Consider the following 24,786-nt stretch of genomic DNA (forward strand, 5'->3'; position numbering starts at 1 on the left):
GAATGAGGCAGTGTTGGGGTGAGGACACCACGGAGGATCTGCCCAACAAAGTTATCTCTGAGCAGGCTGTGCGGTCCAGCACTCGCTGTTCGAGACGACTGAGGTTTGTGTAATTATATTGCTTTAAACGAACCCCCGAGAGCGCCCCTGCCAAAAACCCCACAAAGTCTCACTCTTGGGCGGGAGACAGAAAACACACCGCTTTGTATGCAGCCTTGTGTGTGTCTGAATGAGTGTGTGCGTTTTTGGTTGTTGAGGCTGGCGGCGAAAGGGAGGCCGCAGTGGTTCTGATACGCCTCACAAGTGAATTTAATTAAATCATAAATATGAGCTGGAGGCCGCCACCCAATTTAATGTAATGGATGATGTGGGCCAGTCCATCTCTGGCAAAGAGAAGTTCTGGACCGGTTCAAATGCCCTTGAAGCTTATTAAAAGTGCCTGGCACGGGGAGACGCTAGCAAAGTTGTTTAATGGATGCCCAGCTTGCAGTATGACAGTTAATTTTGGAAAGATGGGCCGTACCATTATTGATTTGGACGAGGGGTTCCTTTAAAATTGGTTAAAGATTGACACTGTCATAAATTAAGAGGTGTTCCATACCCAGTAAAACCACAGAATCCAATACTAAAACCAGATATATAATAAACAGCTCAACATGGAAAATGTTGATAGAAACACTTTAAAAATGGAAGCCTCCAGTGAGGTAATTGTCCTTGGCACGTGTCACAGATAATGTGACATTATTTCCCTATGGTGCAGGCTAATCATGATCAATAATCTGTCTGGATACAGGTTTCCGTTACATGCCACTCACTTCTATAAGGGGCCAGCGGTGGTAGGTGCTCTCCTGTATGTTTATGTTTTCCTTTATCGATTCATAAAGACAGACCATAAAGGTAATGAGGACATAGAGTACATTATACCATAATACCTATGTGTACAGAGATGCATTTCCTGCTGCTTTTTACTTTTACATATTGATCCCCAATCTTACATAATGATCATTCCACCCTTATTCTATTATAATTTTACTAACCCATTTATTATCATTGTCATAACCAAATTATTCTCAACTGTATGACTGGAACGGTGTATGACATATGCTGTACTGTATCAAGCTGTATCAAAACAACAGAGAGGGCTTGAAATATCATCATGCTGGCTGAGTTTCTATGTTATTGCTGGGTAGGATCATTTGTAAAGACAGACAGATGTTACTGTATGGGCCTTTGTCCCATTCGGCAGAGGCAGAGGCATCCTTCCATTGGTCCCCTGGAGTGCTGGAGGCTCCCTAATAGGCCTGGTGCGAGGGTGTGTAGAATGGGACCGCACAGGGTGATGGGTAATGGAGTCATTAATAACACAGACCTCCCTTAAGATGCTCAGATGTTCGTTAGTCAGAGCCACAAGGGAACAGGGAGAAATAAGGATGCAATTTGATTTAAAAGGAAAAATGCAAAGTAAGCTTTTGAAGATGATTGTGTTTATGCAAATACACAAATGAGCGAATACACATGCAAACACACACACGCAAGCACCCATGTGCACACCAACACAGACACATGCATGCATGCATGCATGCACACACACACATAAATGAAGGGAGACTCAGGAGCCATTTCTTCATACAGTTTTAATATTTCCATCACATGTGCAACACAAAAAAAACGAGGTCTGCCAAATACAGAACTCCATATTTTGTACAATACATTTTAATAACATCAGAGATAACTGTCCTTTTGCTGCAGGAGATGGTGGTTTCCTGTAAACTGAGTATGAACAATTCTCAATCAAAAGGTCAAAACATTAAAGTTTCATACAAAAGTGCATCTCAGGTTCAATGAATGCAAAAACATTTACATAACAGAATGATTTATAGTTGTGTATAACGCCACAATGGGCTTCCAGCTTTGAGAGCAGAGCAATGGGACACCGCAGAAAACAAGGAGAGGACTTGGGCGCTCCCCAAGAGAGCCGAGGACAGAGTTTCATAACCGTATCCCCGAGAGAGACCAAACATGTGTGTAAGTCTCTCCACGACCCCCAAATCAATATGGATTTATTCCCCATTGCAAAAAATACAAAGAGATAAGAAAAAGAAGAAAAAAAAAGAAAAAAAAAAAAGAAAAAAAAAAAAGAATTCCAGTAATCTCCAGGTTTGAACGAGCAGTAAACATTAATAACATGTACAGGTTGAGTCAGTGGGCTGGAGAATTCCCGCCGCGCTGTGGGTGGAGCCACACAGGGCTCTTTCACGCCTCTATTCCTGCGCCAAACCAGAGGAGCTGGCCTTTTCCAAATCTGTGTCACTGCTTTTGCATATATCAGAATCCTGTCCTGTTTTCTCACTCTCTGTCTTTTTTCCTATTTTCTCTCAGTTGAACTCCATGCGCAGGCCGACCAGATTAAAAACGCACCACCGTACAAGTCCTCAGCTGGTCTCCTGGCGGCCATTTTGGAATGAACACACAGTTCATGATGTCAGGCTTTATGCTGCTGGTGATCGAGCATTCCGCCCCTGTGCAATGAGTGACTCGTTCAGGAGTAGTGTCACATAGATGTGCGCTGCTGAAAAGGGTCCTGACTGTACATCCTGCTTCCTGTGTCCCCCCCACATTGGCACCCTGTTTCTCCAACACGTGTGGACCAGTTCCACCCTGATTGACAGTGGCATTGTTTTTTTTTCTCTCTCTCTCTCTTTCATTTTTTTTTTTTTTGTTGGGACAAACGGTTTTGAACTGTACTGTACATTGGCAAATACTGTATAAGACTGCAATATAGCTGGAGTTAAGCAACACATGAAGAATTCTATTTACAAAGACGTTGGCCTGTTATCCTCGAAATGAAGCTCAGCGAAGAGCGAAGAGTTTTCTGTCCTCCTTCCTCCCCCCCCCCCCCCCTCTTTCTCTTCTTGTTTTATTTTTTTTTCTTCTTCTCTTTTTCCTGTATGACATTTGTTCCTCGTGGTGTGACTGAATCAGAAGTTCAGTGCAAGGGGAGTCAGTGGGAGACCGTGCCGACGCCAGTCAGTGGTCAGACGTTATTCTCCTCACCGAGTGATCCGTCCTCCGCAACCCCCGGCCCCCGGTGATGATCTCTGCCACGTTAGCTGCTGTGTTGAGTCAACGTGTGGTTCTGAAAGGACAGACAAAGAGAGAGGAATTAAATAAAAGGACTGGATAGGGATCCGATTCAACGGTAAAAAACATACTTTTCACTCAGCATTTTGTCAGTAAAGCAGCTTTGAGTTCGAGAGAAGTGCTTAATGAAATAAATTAATGATTATGATCGTCATCAACAACATTAAGAGGTGGTTTTCAGGAAACAGATTAAACCAAATCCTCGACTAAATCTTCTACTAAGTCTTTATTGAAGACGCTTCTTTGTACAGTCTAAACTGATCCCAAGAGCTTTTTAATAACCATATAATTCACATTCAGATTTCACAGAATAAGTGATTGACACAGTGTTGTGACTTGCGAATGTTATTTTTTCTGGCTTTTGTGGGGGGTGGGTTTGCATTATCCGAATCCAATTAACCTGGACAGCAGTCAAATGTGTATGTGGATCGATATGGCTGAGCCCTCAGTGGGATTAAGCATGGCTAAATCCTGGCCTGACACAATGACATGCTACTGCTGACAACCTCCAACATCTCAATCCCCTTGAATACTACCCTCAGATCAATGGCTCTGACCGTGGAAACCTTTCACTGAACGTGTAATACACTATGGAATATTAAGTATCAATCATCCATTTTTTTTTATTCAATGTTTGTGTTGTTTTATGTTTTGTCTCGTGAAAATGGAAATCAGATTAAGATTAAATAAAAGAAGATTAACTTCATTGTTTCTAAGGAGACATTTTTTTTTATGGGTTAGCCATAAGAAAAGTCCACACAAGGCACCCCTGAAGAAGATAGGTAAATAACTGAACAAAACAACAGACATTTATTGCAACAACAGTCCAATAATTCTGAGAACGCAGGTGCAGGATATTTAGGGTTATTTCATAGTGATACAATAAGTACTTTTTGTAACTATTGTATTTCTTTATAGATCAAATGCAAGAATAGAAAAACATTTACTGTGGTATGAACAGAGAGACAGTCTCTCTCTCTCTTGCTATCTCTCTCTCACATACACACACACACACACACACACAGACACACACACACACACACACACACAGACACACAGAGACCGGTGAGAGTGGTTGTAGTGGGGCAGCTGTGCCAGGTTCTTTAAAGGGAGTGTGGACCAGGGGGTGTGTAACTGGTGTCCCTGGTGGGCCGAATCCAGGTCATCTTTTGAAGTGACTGCTAATCCCTTTAATGCAAACTACATGCCCCACTTGCTGCGCTCTGTTAAAAACACGGCCTTGGACTCACGACACTGGCATGGACTAGACACCTAGACACCTGTCACAGACTCATCAGTACGCATGCACACACACACACACACACACACACACACACACACACACAAACACACACGCACACACACACACACGCACACACAAACACACGCACGCACACACACACACACACACACACTCCCACATGCTGACATCAGTGCTCTGGCTTGAATAAAACTACTTTTGAATACACAACATGAAAGGACCACAGATCCCTCGTCGCCAGAAAGGTTGTGACTACTTCACTAAGCCATTAGGGTGAGTTTACCTTCAGTCACCTTCAGTCTTATCAGCAGAGCATCCCTGAGGCGACGCTAAGAGACGTCCATTACCCTCCTGCAACCCCCCCCCCCCCCCCCGCCATCCCCCTCTCCCCCCCTTCCCCTCTCTCCCTCTTTACCCTTTCAGGTGCCGCCATATAAAGCATTTAAACACCTCGACAGCTTTCCTTTCAGCCCGGGCGATTACTTCCCGACAGGTGGGGTAATAAGCTGTTTGACGGGGGGGCAGGAGTGCGACCCCTGTAAGGGTTAGCCTCCGCCGCTCGCCTGGGCCCCCGTACGCCCCCTCCCCCACTCTCCCTTTTCAAGAGGCCCGCTCCTCTGCTTCCCTTCTCTCTCTCTCTCTCTCTCTCTCTCTTCCTCTTGGTGAAATAAAGCTCCTTTAAGTGAGTCTGGGAGGAGACTCCCCACGGGACGCCGCTCCCCACCTCAGCCCCCCTCCCTCCCCAGCCCCCACCCCCTCCCCCCCCACCCCCCGGTGAAGACATCCGTGGCGTTGCCGAGGAGGGACAGGAGCACGGCAACCTTATTAATGAATGCGGCCCATTACCCGTCAGCTTGGCTCCTCGGCGACTCCCAGAAGCCCCTGCAGTACGTGACTTCAAATGGCAGGATATTGACACGGAGCGAGCAAAGCGGCTGGGAGTGTGTGTGTGTGTGTGTGTGTGTGTGTGTGTGTATGTCTTTGTGTGTGTGTATATGAGTGTGTCCTTGCCTGTGTGTGTGTGTGTATGTGTGTGTGTGTGTGTGTGTGTGTGTGTGTGCCTGGACCCCAAAGGAGCGTAGCTCCTTGGATATAATGTAGGGCTCGTAACAGCTATTAGAGGGGAAAATAACCCCTCTGGGGAATGGCTTCCCCCCTCCCCCCCCTCCGCACGTCCCAGCTCTGTCTGACACACACTGCATTCTACCTTTTCCTTAAACATGCCAGGAGTTTTCTCACTGAGGGCTTTCTCAAGGACGGTGTTAAACGACTTCAGTGGCAGTGGCAGCCATGCAGGCTGGAGGGAAATAGAAGAACAGAGAGAGAGAGAGAGAGAGAGAGAGAGAGAGAGATAGAAAAAAAGCAGAAAAAGAAAATGATACCTTTACCTCTGTGGATATTGAACTCCTCAGAGTGGATATACACTGTTCGGTATATCAGTGGAGAGAGAGAGAGAGAGAGAGAGAGAGAGAGAGAGAGAGAGAGAGAGAGAGAGAGAGAGAGAGAGAGAGAGAGAGAGAGAGAGAGAGAGAGAGATACAAAGAGAGGAACTGCTTAGTTCACTCTGTCATTTTATCAAAAATCGTCAACTATTTCTGCACAGAATGCCTGCCAGAGTCGATAGAGCAAAATATACTGTAGCCAAACGTTCCTAGCCTCAGGCACTTCCATCAATGTCACCTGTTTTGTTAACTAAGGGGGAGAAACAAAACTGTATGAAAGCCGAAAGGGTGCAGTGGTTAAGGCCTATGTACTATCCATCCACGGTACTGATGCCCATGAGTTCTGCATCGTTCTAGAATCTTTATCAACTGGTACTCAATGCAGTCAGCAATGCTGCAGGTGGGACCCCAACAAACCCCTCACCTCCCCACCTACCTACCCCTCCACTAACCCTCTCACCCCCCATCTCCTACCCCTTCACTATCCCCCTCACCCCTCCACGAAACCCCTTACTCCCCCATCTCATACCACTTCATCAAACCCCTATCTTCTACCTCTCCAATAAACCCCCCATACCCCACACCTTCCTCCCTTCCACAATACCCCTTCCACCCCCCCCCCCCCAGCAAACCCCATACCCAACATCTCTAAACCCCTCCAACAAATCCTTTGCCCCCCCCCCCCCCATCACCCACCCCACCACCCTACCCCATACTACCCCTATACCAATCACCTGCAGGCCTCAACAAGACTGCCGCAGGAGCCAAGTAACCAGCAGCGACCAGGTAAAACCCTTAGCAGTCAATTCTCCACTAAATTAAATTCTGCTCTGATCAATAACGCGCTGCGGCCCGCCCTCCCTCCCTTGTGTAGCCTGCATGCATCTGAGAAGGAGAGAGAGAGAGAGAGAGAGAGAGAGAGAGAGAGAGAGCCTGTTCTTCCTCCTCCTTCTCCCTCTCTGCCACTGTTAACCCTCCACTTTCATCTGATTACATCATATTGCTGCAACGCCCTTGGGGGGAGGGCTGGAGGGGGGGGGGGGGCTATGGGGGGGGGGGCTCGGCAGGGGTCCTGTGTGCCCATGCAAACAGGTGCAACATGTCTGAGGAATTTAACACTCCACTTCAGAGAAGAGGAGAGTGAGAGAGGGAGAGGGAGGGAGAGAGAGGGGTAGGGAGAGACAGAGAGGGAGAGGGAGAGGGAGGGAGAGTGCATGCAGGCTGGGGAGTTGATTTATTAACTAATCATTCTTTATGTCGTTTCCCATTCCTCTGGTCTCCATCGATAGCGCCGGGATCTGAGTCTCCGGTGCGGCAACAGAGGTGCGTCTGTTACATCAGCTCTGCAGGGGGAAGGCCAAATGGACCGGCGGCCATTTTGTGACTCTTTATCTGATCCCACATTACACGCTCAAATCACGGACAAAATGTCCAACAAAACACAAGACCGGTTTAAAACCTTGATTGAAACCATGACGGCTTTTGACTGGCGCAAAGTGGATACACAGTAACCGTGCGCAAAAACTAAGCGGAATAAGAAACAGCTCATCTAGGAGCATCACAAACCTACCGGAGTATCTGGTCTTTTCTTACTGGCGGTATCCCAACTAGGTTCCAGAATTTATAGAGTGTTCAAAAAGCTGATCGAGTGAACAGTAATGAGAGTCTAAGCTTCGGTCTCGGGGGACCCCTCAAACAAAGGAAAAGTAGACAAGACATTATCCAAGCTTGAGGCCTAAAAGGAGAGAGCACTTAGACCAGGAAGGTGAAAAACATCATCGCCTAATTAGGCCTCAAAGAGTATTATTTGAATTGTTAAACATTTGTTGACACATTCTACGGTACGATCAGCGACTCACTACGCTGAGTAAATAATCAGGGATCAATTTAACAAGCTAATACGAGAGATGCATCCGATAAATATGATTTGCTCTGCGGCATCTTTACTGTGAATAGTGAAACCCAGGTTCACCGAGCGTGTACTGTCACGACAGGCCCAAATTCCTGACTAGACATCCGCCATTTTGCTATTACCATACAACCTATACAGTTAGCAACGGCTACCTCTCTGCTCCCCCCCCACCCCCACCCCCGGCAATGTCTCAGAGCACTGTGTGTGCAGAGGGCTGACTCGCTGCTGGCGGCTGACACAAGCCTGCATACTGTAAGCTGCATCTGGAGCTCAGGGAGCGCGCGCCAAACCGCAGAGACACGGCGCGCACTTCCACTCATCAGTCAAGACTTTAATTAAGGCATAAGAGCATGTCGCCGAGCGACGCTGAGACAAAGGAACGCGCAGCGCCTCAGATTACAGGTTAAATATATGAGCGGTGGGGCTGCTACAGCCGTTACGCCGCTCATGTCGTTTCGGGAACTGCTATGAAAAGCAATAGGCAAAGGCCGGTTCATGCTATTTACTTTTGACAGCCACAGCGCTAAATTACTATTGTGCTCTATTCCGTTTTTTTTTGTTTTTTTTCCACCTCAAGACACTATGTGCACTGTGGTAATGTGGTAAGTGACGTTCACCCCCAGAGACTAGAAGCAGGACCGGTCGTGGGTCTTCTGGAGCCGTAATGGCGGCTTGAACCCAGGCCAGTATTGACTCAGTCCCCCTTTGAGCGATCCCCACTGTTGGCCAGTCCGCTAGGGGTGTAATCCCTTCCTGCTTTGGCCTCAGGCCAGGCTCACTGCTGGCCAGTTTAGCCAATGAAGAATCAACAATCAAATAAATAAATAAATAAAATAGCAGCTGGCATTCTCCACAGTCAACACTTATCAGGCTGTAGGGAGGTTTGACCTCGTCCTCTGTTTTGCCACAACCAGGCACCCGTCTCCTTGGTAACCGACCGTCTTGTTTGAAGTGCGGTCGCCTTGGGAGTCATGGACAGTACAGTACAGCTCTGGGGCTAGGGTGGGGTACCAGACACAGTGTGTGTGTGTGTGTGTGTGTGTGTGTGTGTGTGTGCATGTCATGCATCTAGCCATGTTTTTCATGTAATAGCTGTGTAACGAATGAGTAATAGCCGGTGTGGTTTCATTAGACGTCTAACTATCTAAACCCAAGCGTGAAATACTTTGAAAGGTGTAACTGGAGAAGACAGACCGCCCTTTTTGAGGGTCTGCCGCTTTGTTGCTCCAAATGATACTCATTACCCTGTCTAAGTAGACAAGTGAATGGTACTAGAAACACACTATGCAGTGATCCTGCTGTTTGACTGAGGTAGCAAAACAACTGCACAACTGCTGTGTTATTATGGGGCCTCATTAAGTGAGGGGAAAGCTAGAGAGAGAGAGAGAGGGATGGAGGGAGGGAGAGAGAGAGGGGAGAGGGAGAGAGTGAGAGTGAGAGAAAGATACAAACTGAAATTGGAGGTGCTACCAAACACAGATGCCTTTCTGAAACGCTAAAATGAAGACTATGACTAAAGAACCCAATTAAGGGCTTTCTTCGGGGAGCCATCTTAGAGAGGGGGGGATGGGTCTTCCAGGGACGCGAGCCCTGGGCTACATCCTCTAATTAGAGGGAGTGGGGGGTGGTGGTGGTGGCGGCGGTGGTGGGGGGGGTTTGTGTGGGGGGGGGGGGATCTCTGCCTGTCACTGGGAGGGAGATGGGGTCCATGGGGCTCGGGATGTCAGTCCCAGAAACAAAACACAATTACTCTCACTTTTAACTGCTTCAGTCAGGGACAGAGTTTGACGAGGGACCGCAACACAACAGAGCAATTGCACTCGTGTTCCCTCTCCCGGCTACGTAGCCACCCCCACTTCAGTGACGGAGAAAGGTTTCGAGGATCGAGTTTACTCGTACATTGTATTTCGCTGCTTCGATAGGCGGGAGTCAGAACGGGTGTCGATGGAAAGAGAACCACAGGCACTCTCACGCACAATCGCCACGCCAACGGCTTCACGTCACACGGACGAGGACGAGAGTGTCTTATTGCCGTACAAGCGTTTGAAAAGGAATGAATCCTGAAGGACGTGTACAGTGTTGTGCTGTACACCCTAGCCTTCACAGGATGGAGTCGAAAAACGTGTTGAATCAGACACTTGCAAAGTGGATCACCTCAAGACAGGTAAATTAAACCTGCGATCCATTTCTCATGCGGCGTTAACGACGCGCTCTATCAAAGTAGCAGAAGAAGTCAAATTAAAAAAACAGCATTGCAAACAAGTGTGAAGGAGCAAATCCGGTGATGGATTCCAGCACCGCGCTCTCTTTGTTTGGATTTAACTTTTCCCAGCGGTGCAGCAGAGGAAGAAGAAGAAAAAAAAATTGAACGCCTCAAAGGCTTCTGGGAGTTGTTGTCATGTCTCCCTCTAGACAATGTGTGTTTGCATACACACATCAGATCCTGAGAGAGTGAGAAACAAAGACACATACATACAAATACACACACACACACACACACACACACACACACACACACACACACACACACACACACACACACACACACACACACACACACACACACACACACACACACACACACACACACACACACACACACACACACACACACGCTCAGAGAACAAATCCTCATAGGATCATTGGGTCTGACATGCTGTCTAATTCTAATCCACCTGCAAAAGTAGAACACCGCAATTGCGTTACGTTGCCATTCATCTCAGAGTGTTTACGTCCCCCTTTTACAGCTCTGAACAGTGTTTGTACATCATTATAAATAAGCTTAAATATTAATGATGGTGCATCACAAACAGTTGTGTTTTTTTATCCATTTCACTATCATTTTGTAGCTCAACTTTTTTGAAATGCTGACAGATTTCTGAGCACCTGGGGTGATGAAGCGAGGAACGGCTTGTCATTTAAAAAGCAAAACAGACTTACAAACGCATGTGAAGCTGTCATACTTGACAGATCAAGATATTCTCAGAGAGCGGGGTGTTTGAGAGTCACCCAGGGCCAAACAAATGTTGATTTGCCTTAGTGTGTGACACATGTTTGGGACTAGGAGCACTTAAGGTGGGGCGTGGGGTGGGGAGGGGGGGGGGGGTGTAAATGTTCAACATTCTAAAATGGAAACTTCAGGGGAATTCAGTCCCCACGCTCCATGTCAGTCAATGCTTTGACTAGCTTCGGTTTTTACAAGTCTGAGAGCCAAAAAAACTATTGAAGTCATCTAAACATCATCTTAAAATCGACAGCGGGCCGTTCAATTATTGGCCCTACAGTACATGCTAAGACAATATCGTCATTAGCAACACACGGTGAACTCATTGGTTTGATCTGTCTTCACGATACCGCAGTCTTTTTCCTTCCCCTCGTTCTTGAATGATGGACACCGCAACACGCATGGGTGTTTACGCTGACCCTGGTGACTTCGCCCACCAATAAACACGGTTAATTAAAACATAAAAATTGGTCACAGCTTGGCAATAATGGCTATCACAGGGAGTGAGAAGGAGAGAGAGAGAGAGAGAGAGAGAGAGAGAGAGAGAGAGAGAGAGAGAGAGAGACACAGAGGGGGGGTGGGGGTTGGGGGGAAGGGGAGGTAGAGAATCTCATTTGTGTGGTGAGGAAGTAGAACATGATACAGATGTGCTCTTGTCACTTCCAGCACTCATTAAGGGTTCTTGAAGCTTTGGACCGACCGTTCTTTGAAAAGAATGTCCTTTTAAAAGACACTCCAATTAAGTTACGTGTCCTGCAGGCATCTGAGGAAGGAGAGAGGAGGAAGAGTCCTCACTGTACCCACCACTATACACTCCTCTGTCAATTGGAACAGGACTTTATACACTGACTTACAATCTCACCGCTCTTCCAAGGAGTGATAATGAAAGCGGAAGAAGAGACCTCTGTTCAAAGGAAAACGAGGGGAATCTCACAGAAGGAAATGTCATCTTCTTCACTGTTGTGTAACTTCAACCTCATTGTCTTGTCTTGGGAGAAATCGGGATCGGCCGTCGGGGAATGAATCCTCCAGTCGGAGCGATGCGGCATAGCCTATCGCTAGCAGGGGCCGATGATGAGGCCGACTTATACGCGCTTCCCAAATGAACTGCGCTCATAGAAATGTCAGATTTAAGCTGAGGCTAATACAGTGGCAACCATCAGTTAATGAATCTGCCTAATTAAGTGAGCGGAGTAGCATTGTCAGTGGCTAAGTTCCTTACGTAATGAGCAAAGCCAAATGTTGAGTGGAGGAAAAAGAAAAAAAGAAAAAAAGTGTTTCTTTTTGAGTTTCGTATTTTTCAGTTTGGCTAGCACCGAGCACCCGGTGTTCGAAACCCTGGCTTGCCCAAACCACGGGAAGGACACAGAGAATGAGAGTATAGAACATCACGTTGGGAGTTGAGGCAGAGAGAGAAACAGAGAGAGAGAGAGAGAGAGAGAGAGAGAGAGAGAGAGAGAGAGAGAGAGAGAGAGAGAGAGATGTACTGTGGGGGGTCAGGGAGAGCACAGCACAGCTAGCCATGTTAGCACAAAATACTGAACCATTCACCCTGCCCATCAGCACCTCATGAAATATCTAGACTGTGCTCCATCTTTTAATGGGGTGGGGGAGGGGAAGACAAGGGATGGGGGGGGGGCTCTCTGGAGAGTTCGGAAGGAATGGTGGTCTACGTGTCTCACTGCTTGGCTTTGCCTGTCTGTAGGAGTGAGAGAGAGAGGGAGAGAGAGAGAAAGATAGAGTGAGATTCACAGTCTCCTTTGGACTCTAGATTCTGGGGCACACAGGCCCAGGAGTCAGTCAATCTGGCCGTTCCTAGGGGGGAGGGGGGAGGGGGGTTTGGGGGGCTGGACTGGGCGGGCGGGCGGGGGGTCCTGGGAGGGCTGATTAGACGGATGCTCTCCCATCATCCATCTCGACAGGCCGGCGAAAATTGGATAGCCCCTCGCAGGGTAGAGTTCACGGGGGGAGGCGGTGGGGGAGGGTGAGGGAGGATTTTGAGGAAGAGTGGGAGGGGGGAGGGGGGAAGGGGGAGGGGGAAGGGGGAAGGGGGGGGTGGGGGGGTGGGGAGCAGGCGCTGGATACCTGTCACAGCCTTTGGTCTGTTTCAGGAGCTCAGCGGCAAATTAATAAAATATCGTTCCTGCTTCCCTTTACCTGCCGAGGCAGCCCTCCCTCAGCCGCTGCCTCTCCCAGCTTGTGCTGCCCCTCTGACCTCTCTGACTACAGTGAGAGATGAGGAGCCCAGGTAGTCCAGAGAGTGGGCCAGAGTGTCAGGGTAGAGGAGGAGGAGGAGGAGGAGGAGGAGGAGGAGAGAAAGTCCAAACTCAAGAACCAGAGAGAGAAAGAGAGAGAGAGAGACAGAGAGAGAGAAGGGGGAGGGGGGGAGAGAGTGAGAGAGAAAGAGAGAGAGAGACAGACACAACATCTCTTCCTCACTGCTGGAAGACAGCTCCACTTCAGACAGATTGACAAACAACTCCAGCGTGTCAGAAAGACATGTTGAGTGGAGTGATACATTTGAGGAAACTAACCCCAAACAAACAACTTGAATACACAGTCCTGTACATATTGTACAACTTGACTGAATTTCCTACACTATACAACTCTGTAGAGAACGAACACCCATAACATTCAGAGGAAAGCATTTGATTGATTTTAACAGACATTTCAGACGTATGAGAATTGTCCATCTAGTAGAAAACGCATCATTCCGAACTATCTGCAGAAATGTAAAACTCATTCACTGGATGGTCTTGGTGTTCATCAGCTCCTTGGATGATGTGAATTTGTGTAAATGTGTGCATTAATGTGTTTTAAGTAGTGATAAGGCTGTGTGTGTGTGTGTGTGTGTGTATGTGTGTGTATGTGTACCCACTGGGGGCTGCCTTTAGAGCATGGCACAGGTTGAACATAATGATCGTCTTATCCCCAAAGCTCAATCCCACACGCTCTCCTTTCAGAGCCCCCCTGTTTCACAACAAAGTGCTATAGGTCTTTTCATGTTCTGCTCTTGTCTCTTCACAAAGAGTGTAAAACAATATAAGCATGAAAATGAAAACAACACCTGGGGGAGGTAGAAATCACTTCATCCCTCCCCCTAAAAATGTCAGACAAAAAAAAAAGTAGGAAAATATCCCCAGGTTATTTGAGATTGTTTACAGGTACCCGGAACAATCCAGATTATACCGAAAACACCCGTACCAATGAGAGATGAAAATGTGATAACTAGCATTCCGCGGTCCGCATGAGAGGAGTCAATGTGAGGAGTTTTTTTGGGAAAAACCGAAGACTTGCTAATAACCTTCTTCCGTGACAGAATCTGTATGTTTGACGAATCAAGGGTTTGTTTTATTCATGGTGGTAGGACTCAAACGGCCAGTGGATAATGATCGCATTCACCTTCCTCCTGGCAGACCACCGCTTCTGTTTACCGTCTGAATATGAAAATCTCCCCCCGATCAATGGGAGGCTAAAGCCCAGCGATGCTACCATTGGCTAGATGCTAATACTTAGCCTTGCTAATCCTGGTCTATGGTATAGCTTTGGCCAGCGGTGAGTTGAATATTAGACCCTCAACACTCAGCTACGAAGCCCATGCAAAGTTTTCCGATATGAGCTAATCATACAAATGGACTTGGACAAGAAACTAAAGAAAAAGTGGCATACAAAAGGCATAAATCTCCTAGTGACGACTGAGCAACTTGAAAACAAGATACACTGAAATAATATAAGGCCAGTTCATTTCGTGTTCTCAGAGGACAGTGGAAAGAGATTGCTTGAAAATGAATTATCTCTATAACATTGAGAGTTCCTAAGAGTCCAAATGCTAACTTTGTTGAAGGGCAGATATGGCCTTCCCAGAGGACACAGATCATATTTAGCCACGAGGCCTCCTCTGTGATTAGGAGAGGAGATGCAGGCATATTGACTGAACTGTGTTTTGCCTCTGTACAGTATGTAATTACTCCCGAAAAAAGGACATTCCGCTAATCCGCTAATTCCACATATTTTAGTGCTTGGCTGGTCTAATAAGCAAATCAAATCATATCTGGTGATCACAAATGAGTTTCAGAAACTAACTGTAATAATTCCTTCTGCGTCTCCGCGATGCCAGTCAGGATGGAGGGGGTAGTCAGAGTGTGTGTGGGGAGTGTGTGGTTAGCGGTTAGCGGTCGTGGTGACCGCTAGCACTCCCTTTCAAGGCCTGAGGGCTGAAGCTCACCTGTAGCTCTGTCTGGAAGAAGAACTTCTGTGGGCACTGGGAGCAGTCGTAGATTTTATCCTCCTGGCCGTGGGCTGAAAAGATGTGCTGCTGGAGCTTACTGGCCTGGACAAATACTGCAGAGAGAGAGAGAGAGAGAGAGAGAGAGAGAGAGAGAGAGAGAGAGAGAGAGGGGGGGGGGGAGGGTCAGTCTTTGGATGCAGGGTAAGAGCTTACAGTGCACTACTGCAAATGTAGTAACAAGAGAAATGCCTCTAGTGGAACAAACAGTGACAAATGCAAAAGAAACTGCAATGACATCTGCAATTAGACTCCAAGCTTTCAAGAGCATGCAGCCCACAGCAATAAAGTAACCAACAGAACACAAATTGCAACTACTGTACCAAGATACTCTCAGTCACAGAAATTGGGGATGACAAGGACAATGTCCTAAATCCTGGCTATTGAGTGTGTACAGTACTACTGACAATAAAATTATGGCTCTGATGTCCGTAATAAAACAAAAATGGACAACTTTGATATCTGCAACGGAGAGAGTTGTTAGAACATACTGTAGTGGTCATGTCCGTTTTTACTACAGCGAACGTAGGTTAGTATGCATAATGTTATGGGAATAATGATGTTCCTTATTTAGATCCACTGTGGGGACAACAAGCCAGAAAATAAACAACCACACAAAATTGGCATGGCTTCAAGTGCAAAACATGGCCTCCATTAGTCTACGTCGCTAATTATATTGACAATATAAATATTCATGTTGAGGCACTATTTATTCATGCAGATTCAAACTACAGTCGCTATAATATAAACACACACAACTTGCTGGCACTTAAAATATATACTATGCATTTGTGCTTTAATTAAGCCATAGTTCCCAGGTTGGTACAGTAGATGAGGGAAATGTACCCTCATCTACTGTGTGTGTGTGTGTGTGTGTGTGTGTGTGTGTGTGTGTGTGTGTGTGTGTGTGTGTGTGTGTGTGTGTGTGTGCGTGTCTCTCTCTGCGTTCTCCAAGGAGCACTTCAAACATGCCGTTTGTTATCCAGGACCCCTTGTGCTTTATAAGGACGGCTGTCTAAATCTCAAAGGTCTGGATGCTCTGGAAAAGTTACCGTGTGGGGGCCGCCTTCATTTGAATTTCTTACGGCTCAAAATAACTTTCTCTTCCTAATGCATGCGCCGGTGGGGCCTCAGTGAAAGGGGGGTTGGGGGGGTAGGGTGGGGTGGGGCTGGGGCAGAGAATGGAAAGCACAGCCACTAAAGGTGAGGTGTCTATCGTGGGAGACAGTGCCGTCTCTGCCTCTGTACTGCACATAGGGCCCCTGACCGCTAGGGGCCCCAAGTAAAAAAAGTAAAATAAATAAATAAATAAAAAATATATTTCTAGAGATTTAAAAAAAAATTGCTGGGGAGGTATACTGTAAATGTAAATGTGTTGGTTCTTATTCAGAAACGTCCATTTCAGCAATTCCCCTATTTAAAAAAAAATAAAGGTTTCACTCTTTTCTTTAGCATTGCTTTTAATAAGCCAGCCCTTTGTATTGTTTCATTCTATAATTTCTATTTATCTATTTAAATGTCTGTATTGTAGGCCTACACAGTTTCCTGTTATACCTGTGATATCTTGTTTTTATGACTGCCATTTTGTTGTGGGTGAGGTGGGAGGCCCCTACATTTTTCCTCGCTTAGGGCCCCATAATAGGTTGCGCCGGTGCTGGTGGGAGTGCACTTTGGGGTCGTTGACAGTGCCTCTGCCCCTGATGGGAGCATCTATGTGGCGTCTAAGGGAGCGTAGGGAGGCAACGGCAAACATCAACATGTCCCAATTTGAGTGCACCTGGGAGAGGTATTAATTATTGAGCTGTATATGCCCGAGGCTCACTTAGCCACGGCAGACGGAAGACTGCCACGCTCCTGACCCACGAGATAAAAGTTTAGATCTACAGCAGCACGTCCGCGGCGACGCCACCAGACTGCTATTACCTCAGTGACAGCTGTCCGCGGAAAACGAGCCCGGCGACGTGTTAACCGGAAATTAACTCGCTAACGCTAATGAGCAAACAACGACGCCACGGCCCGCTTCTAAACCATGCCAAATGTTCAGAGCAACACAAGGACAAACAGAACAGGGAGATGCTAACGGCTAATGCTAATTCTGCTGTTGACAACAGACTCGGTTCGTCCCAAGGTGAAGACATATAAAGACACCCGAAGCTTGAAATAAACATCTTTGTGCTTTCTTTTTCTTCTTTTTTTTTTTTGTTTGTTTAAAAGACTATGTGTGCTTTTGTGAGGAGAAAATAGGCTAGCAGACAAAGGCTGTTTTTGTAGCTAGTGATTTGTCTGCGTAGAAGCAGGTCAACCCCTACCACAGTCGGTTGACGGTACAGTGTGTCTGTCTGTGAGTGGAGAACAAAAAAAATCAGTCAATACAGCGAAAAAACCCCCAGAAAATACATTCAAGACCGGGTGGCTTTAAAATCCCACACCTCGTACTACATACACCACGGAGGTGTCGGGTGAGCTGTTGTCCCACACTTATCACTCGGTTCACACTCCACGCTCGCTGACCCGATACAAACAAGAGACACGTTGCGTCAGCTCTGCGCTGTTATGCCTTCAACTCATAACCCGCCATTCATTCACTCGGGGGGGGGAGGGGAGGGGGGGGGGGGGTATGCATATTAAGTATACAATGAAACCTGAAAGCTTTGTGGGCAGTGAGCCAGAGGCTCCTGTACGCTTCCTCAGCAACAGCACCTACATGCCTCCTGAATGTTTAAACCATCAATACTCAATGGGCTCGTGTCATTAGGCCCTATGAGGCATATCTACCTGGAAAAGCTCCAATGCAAACAATAGCCTTATAAGGCAAGGCTTAGCCACATACCGTACCCTGCCTTAACCCTTACGGTACCACCTTGCCACCTGAAGTCTTCAATCCCACCCAGCCTGGCAATATTCGGACAATGTGCATTCATTAGCTTGTCATACCCGTAGTGTATGAATGAACGTTGCTTACGGTGCCTCTGTTTTTGAGCGGCATGTCTAGAATCATACCAGCAGCATACAGTACTGGTAAACATGGTCAGGAAATCCTGGGCTAACACACAGGCAGGTAGGCTAGCAGTGTCGGGTAGCATACTATGGTAGCAGCTAAAACATGAGCCGTGCCTCTGCTACAGTATGCCCATTTGCAGGAGCTGTGTACAGCCTCATCCTTTTCCCAGAGGGTTAGAATGAGGACATAAGGAAACCGGGGGAAGAAACAAAACATATCCAAACAGACTCAGTGGCTGCTAGAGAGAGAGAGAGAGAGAGAGAGAGAGAGAGATTGAGGGGAGGGGGGGGGGTTGAGGAAGGGAGAGGGGGAGAGAGTGAGAGGGGATGACAATGAGGAAAAGAGAGGGAGATGGTAGTGCAAGAGAGAGAGAGACAGCCATAGAAACAACGAAAGAGAAAGAAAGAGAGGGAGGGAGAAGAATAGAGAAGTAGAGAGAGAGAGACAGCCACAGAAAACAAGAGAGAGAGAGAGACACACACACACACACACACACACACACACACACAACTTTGTGGACTTATTCTGGCAGTGTGAGTGTTGCCCAAGTGAACAGGGGCTGGGCAGCAGGGCGGTAGGGGCCGAGGGGGTGCTGGGGGGGGAGGGGGGGGGGGGGGGGTTGAGGGAGGCTGAATGGCCAAGGTCTCCTCGCTGTGGGGGATATTAAACCCTCTGATTAGATCTCAGGGGCCGACCATGGCAGACGTCTCCTTTACTACAGGCCCCAGATCATCTTTATTTTGGCAGGGGTGGTGCTCTCTGCAGGCGAGCACTGCACCAATACTAAGTTGTTAGCGCGGAAATAAAGTCGTTTTTTCGTTTCTTGTTGTATCATTTATTTATTTATCTTTTATGTTATTTACTGTCTTTTGTTTTCAACCCTGACAGTTCCCGATGGCAGTGGTCATGCGAGGTGTTTGAAGGCATCTGAGGCGGATTGCTGTTTTTGCGGTAATTAGCGAAGTGTTTCACTTGTTTGGACACAGCGACGTAACTCATAAATCATGAGAAAAGAAGATGGCACGTCATGGAGGGAGAAACTACAGAGACCGCTAATTAATCTATTTGTCATAGTTTTTTGACTGTCCAAAAAAAATAAACATCCTGGAGTTTTGTGACTTTCAGTTGCACGCTGTGACATACAGTGAAATAAACACACACGCACACACATGCACACACACACACACACACACGACTTTCATCAGGGCACACTCTTTTCTGTTTTGTTTGTCTATAACCCGCCTATTCCCAATCACAATTTCCACACCAGCCCTCTCTGTAGCTCCTAAGGGTGCAGGCAGACACTTCTAGCTGGAGGCTCCCCCACTTCTGAAACCTGTCAAATGTGTCCTGGGAGAGCCAGCCTCTCTCATCATCCAGGGGCTTATGGACCTCTCTCTCTCACTCTCTCCCTCTCTCTCTCTCTCTCCTCAACTCCCATTTAGTAACCCCCCCCCTCTCTCGTTTCCTCAGCTCTCTTCTCCTCCTCCTCCTCCTCCATCCTTTCATCTCCCATTCCCAACTCACCGTCTGCAGCCTTCCTTATTCTCTCACCAAGTTTTGTCTCCTTCTCCTTTCCTTCCCTTACTTATTCCCTTTCTCCGGTCTATCATGTACTTTTTGTCCTCCCCTCCCCTCTCATACTACGCTCTTGTATGGTTTGTCCTCTATCCTTGTTTTTTTTTGAATGAGGTCACCCTTTCCATAAAGTTGCCTCTCTACCTGTGTAGTAGCTGTGTAATTATATGAGTAATAACATTGTAGTAACATTGGTAATATTGAATTTCAGCAACTGGATGACAGTGTAATTAACTCTCAGGAATGACTGTCAATCACGCTGTCTCTCCCATGTACATATATGTGGAGCAGACTGGATAAGACTAGAACACAGATGACAACTGAGTTTGATCTTTAGAGACGAGGATGATTTTATTATGCAAGTGAAGTGACATAGCCTACCACCTACTTTGATCAAAGTTTCACTTTCAAGTTGTTACTCATTATGTCTGAAACGGGGATTCCCTTTCAATTTGCAATCCAGACACAAGCATTCCCAAATAAGACGTGCGCTGATTCATAAACTACACTTGCTGATCAGTAGGATTTGTCGTAATAAAGTTGTAATTAGCCTATGTTTTAGTCACCTGCAATAGATGTGTGCTTATCACTTTAAGTACTGGTTCATCTGCCTTCATCTACAGCAACTGTTGAAATGCAGAAATATTACGAATAATATTGCATTGAATAATATTACACAAACCCCCAAAAAACGACATGAAATATAATTTCCTCATTCCGCATTCTGTCAAAAAAAAAAACCCACATCAGATTACAAAAACTGACATCTAATCTAATTCTAACTCTAATCTAATTTCCAGACATACATTATTTTTGGGAAAATAATTGCTAATATTTTGCAGTAAACTGCCACTTCTACCTGTCCAGCAGATGCCAGTGTGTCCCAGCCTACTCCACGTCTCAGTCTGTCCCCTTCTTCCCCAACAGAGGGAGGCCTTTCAGTCCCTCATACACCCTCCCCATAGTCTACCACATCTATCCTCTATGTCCCCTGTCTGTCTGTCTGTCTGTCTGTGTGTGTGTGTGTCTGTCTGTCTGTCTGTCTGTGTGTGTGTCTGTGTGTCTGTGTGTCTGTCTGTCTGTGTGTCTGTCTGTCTGTGTGTCTGTCTGTCTGTCTGCTCTATGACCACTGTCCTGAGGGTCTGCTCTATCTCCTCCTCCCTCCCTCTCTCTCTCCCTCTTTTTCTCCCTCTCTGCATCCCTCTCTCTCTCTCTCTCTCTCTCTCATGCGCCGTGATCGATATGGACGCAGAGGGAGAGAGGGGAGGGGGGGGGGGTGGGGGCTGTCTGTCAAAGCGGGCGGTGGAAAATGAAGGCTTCGATGAAGGAGGCATGCTCTGTATATTAAATGCTTAGACCCCCGGCGAGGGGAGGGAGAGAGGGAGAGGGAGAGGGTGGGAGATGGAGGGGGGGGGGGGGGATATCAATAAGCTGCTGCTAAAAGAGAGATAAGGCCCAAACAGCAATGAAGAGAGGAGAGGATATGGAGGGAGGGGGGGGGGGGGGGAGTAATGGAGGAAAGGAGAGAATAAGGAGTCAAATGAGTATAGAGGAAAGCAGTGAATAGGGGGAAAGAGGGGAAGACTGTAAAGAAAAGAACTGCGACGAAAAAGAGAAAAGACGGGAGCTGCAGGAAGCGAACGAACCCAACGCGTTCACTGACGGAACGCAAATTAAAAACCAACAATTAAGAAGAAGAAGAAGAAGAAGTAGAAGAAGAAAAAAAAAAAGCTTGGAACCGGGTAAAAAAAGAAGAGTAAAGAGCTGAGGAATGAAAAGAGAGGGAAGGAGAGAGCTGCAAGTTAACGACTTTGCAGGTTTCATTATAGAGATAGTTAACCCTGTTGACACTGAAGGAGGGCGCTATCCTCTCAGGAGGTAGTCCGGTCCTTCCACCTCCACGCACAGAGACAGATGAGATCATTACAGCTATCAGCACCACCGCCATCCACAATTAGCCACCTCTCTCTCTCTCTCTATCCCTCTCTCTCTCTCTTTCTCACCCCATCCCCCCCCTCTCTCTCCCCCTATCTCTCTCCCTCTCTTTCTTCCCCTCTCTGCCCCGTCCCTTTCTCTTGTCTTTTCTCCCAGTCTCTCTCTCTCTCTCTCTCTTTCTCTCGTTCTCCCTCTCTCTCTTTCTCCCTCTCTGTTGATAACACCCCTTTGGCCTTGATTTGAAGGCATTATTTGCCACGCTTTGGCTGACCCTCGTCTCGGAACTTTTCCTACTCATTTAGAAACCAGTTGCCATTTCAGACAAACAATGAGACTTTGTAATATACAACTTTGCATTGTTATATATGTCTGTGGATTCTATAAGTCTCCGAGGACGCACACACAAACGCGTGCATCCGCATGCACACACACACACACACACACACACACACACACACACACAGACACAGACACACACACATGCACGCACCCACACATGCACACACAAGAACACACACACACACACACACACACACACACACACACACACACACACACACACACTCACCTGTGAAGCAGACAGGACACTTGAAGGTGCCGCCCATGCCCTCGAAGCTATGCTCGATCAGGTGGCACTGGAGTTTGGCTGGCGAGTCGAAGGACTGGCTGCAGAGCTTGCATTCATGGTTCAACCCCTCCTCTGTAGAGAAGAAACAACAAACACACAAACACAACCGGTGAGAAGAGAATTAATCAGAGCACAAATAGCAGAGAGCGATCCAGATATTCTATATTAATTCTTTTCTCCTCCAACCCATTTAATTTAGCTCCAACACATTTGTGTCAAAGACTCCTGCCTGTGACTTTCATGGCTCGTACAAGAAGTAATATAATGTGTGATCTACTCCCATCAGGCATAAATTGGACGATCAGCGGGGGTCCTAATTGCACAGGCGAGGTCTTGCACTTTGAACATGTCGAGCATCGCTCTTTTTGATTGGCTAACACACAAATTGATTTCTGTGGAGGCGACTTGAATGTAAAAGAGGGGAGGGCCAGTAGATGTAGGGGAAAATATGCATAAGGACGAGAGTGCAGATTAAGTGAAAGATGCAAAATATGTCTATAGCAGCAGGACAGATGTATAATTTCACGTCTGAATTATCTTAAGTAAACATCATGTTAGGTAAACAATTTCGAGCAATCAAACAGTTTTGAAAAGGTGAGAACGCTATAAAAATCTCAAATGCTCCCCCTTCATTATCGCCATGGCAACCCGACTTCTCTCGACAAGCGAGCGACGTCAACAACCTTTCCAGAGGAGTCTGAGCGGCGGACGAGAACGTTCTGAACAAGTCTCAAGTCTCGTCTCGCGCTATCGCACGGTGTCAGGTGAGATACCGCGTGTGGACGTGGCGAAACAGGTGTGACACCTGAATCCATTTCCCTTTGCATTACAATTTGTAACACGTCTCCCTGCCGATGTTCAGATTGCCTTGGCCGAGGGCCATCGATGCCTCCAATAAATGCCGTTCAGACAGTGAACCTGCCCGCTTATTTGCTGCACAACGATCCGCTGACTCAGGGCTTCCGCCCTAGCTGCCCATCTCCAGTGCGTCAATAATCCCCGCCCCCCCCAAAAAAAGGCTGCGCTCTTGTGCCACGGGGTTGGGCCTGGTGCTCTATTATCAAAGTCCCTCCAAGCCAGGCATAAAGCCAGCTAAAGAGGGTGGGGGGGGGGGGGGGGGGGGGGGCAGGGGGTAGGGGGTCCCATCGAGGGGCCTGTCCCTCAGTCTCTACAGCCCAATGCCCACAATATGGAGCCCAGGGTGCCAGACGCGCACACACACACACACACACACACAACCACAGAATCCACCTTACCAGCTGTGGCCATGCATCCATAGGCCCTGGAGGATCCCAAAAGCGGAGGGTTTAAAGCAAATGTGGGGCCTTAGGCAGATCTGGCAACCGGACCCGACGTCAACAACAATAGCCTGGGATGAACAGAGTCACCCTCACATCCACCAAGTTAGCTGCCCCCCCCCCTCTTTTAATAAAATCCCTGCTCACATACACTGTTACTGCCAGTGCGCTTTCCTGTTTGTACTGTAATGGTCAATTGTTGTTCCAGTGCTCGGAGCACACATAAAACAGCACGGGCTAGTTCACTCCACTCGCAGCATTTGGCGTCATGACAACCGAGTAATTTGGGAAAGACAATTAGAACGGGCGCCGCGAAATAATGTTAATCAACCGGTTCAATACGACGTTACGGTGGAAACATATTCATAATCGGTGCCGTCGCGTCACCGAACCAACTGAGGTACCTGTATTTGTATGTATTTTGGTGTGTATTAAACCTTTGTCTTTCCAGGAAGTACCATTAAGGTTCTATAAATATGTATCTATACTGTACACAGAGAATGTACTACAGTAATACAGTGACAACTTCAACCCTGTGACCTCTGCTGTTCCAGGAAAAGCAGGGGAAGGAGAACATCTCCCGCAGTGCCAAAAGAAACACAGAGTGTCTACTCCGTTCTAATATATTGAGCATGTTTGCCTTATACGCAGTATATTGCCACATGTTCCAGGACTATCTCTCTTTCTTGTAAAAATAATAAACATCTGGCATCGTAAACCAGATGAGGAGATTCTACAATGTAAAAACAAACATTTGAAAAAGCTGGGCCTGTTGTCTGGGTGAGCTCACTGGCTATAGTGTTACATGTGGGTCTGGCTTGGATATTAAAGGCCGATAAAAATAACTCCTTATCACAGACACGAGAGGAGTTCGTGTGTACTGTAATGATGCACTCCCCTTTGAAAGATGAGACACTGTGTTTGTGTGTGTGTGTGTGTGCGCGTGTGTGTCGCGTGCGCATTTGTGTGTCTGTGTGAGTGAGTTTTGCATTTGTGCGTGCGCGAGTGTGTGTGTGCGTGCGCATGTGTGCATGTGTGTGAGAGAGAGGGTTTGATCACGGTCCCCTTTGATCGCCATTCGACTTGGCCCGTCTGTGTGAGGGTGAAGCGCGGAGGTCAGGCGTGCAGCAGGGTTCACAGCTCTACGCCTGTGCCCATATGCGCAGCCCTCGTTTGACCCTGGAGCACTCTCCTGTCCCTTCAGAGACCTGGCCTGCTTCATTATGCAGATAACTCTGCACCTGCCTGTCTGACCTTGTGTGTGTGTGTGTGTGTGTGCGCACATGTGCATATGTGTGTGT

At 47.2% G+C, this 24,786-nt stretch overlaps 1 protein-coding gene across 2 annotated transcripts in view; it reads right to left on the reverse strand.

The window, feature by feature from the left end:
- Positions 1-1,648: 1,648 nt before the first annotated feature.
- znf521 (zinc finger protein 521) overlaps positions 1,649-24,786 on the reverse strand; it is a 53,045-nt gene continuing 29,907 nt past the window's right edge. For both annotated transcript variants that reach the window (XM_083690091.1, XM_083690090.1), the window contains exons 3-5: positions 22,128-22,259; positions 14,986-15,101; positions 1,649-3,136 (exon numbers count right to left, since the gene is read on the reverse strand). In XM_083690091.1, coding sequence (XP_083546217.1) covers positions 3,107-3,136; positions 14,986-15,101; positions 22,128-22,259 — 278 coding nt within the window. In that variant the 3' untranslated portion in view covers positions 1,649-3,106. The remainder of the gene's footprint in view (positions 3,137-14,985; positions 15,102-22,127; positions 22,260-24,786) is intronic.

The sequence above is a fragment of the Argentina silus genome (assembly GCF_951799395.1).
Source record: "Argentina silus genome assembly, chromosome: 18".
Classification (NCBI taxonomy): Eukaryota; Metazoa; Chordata; class Actinopteri; order Argentiniformes; family Argentinidae; genus Argentina; species Argentina silus.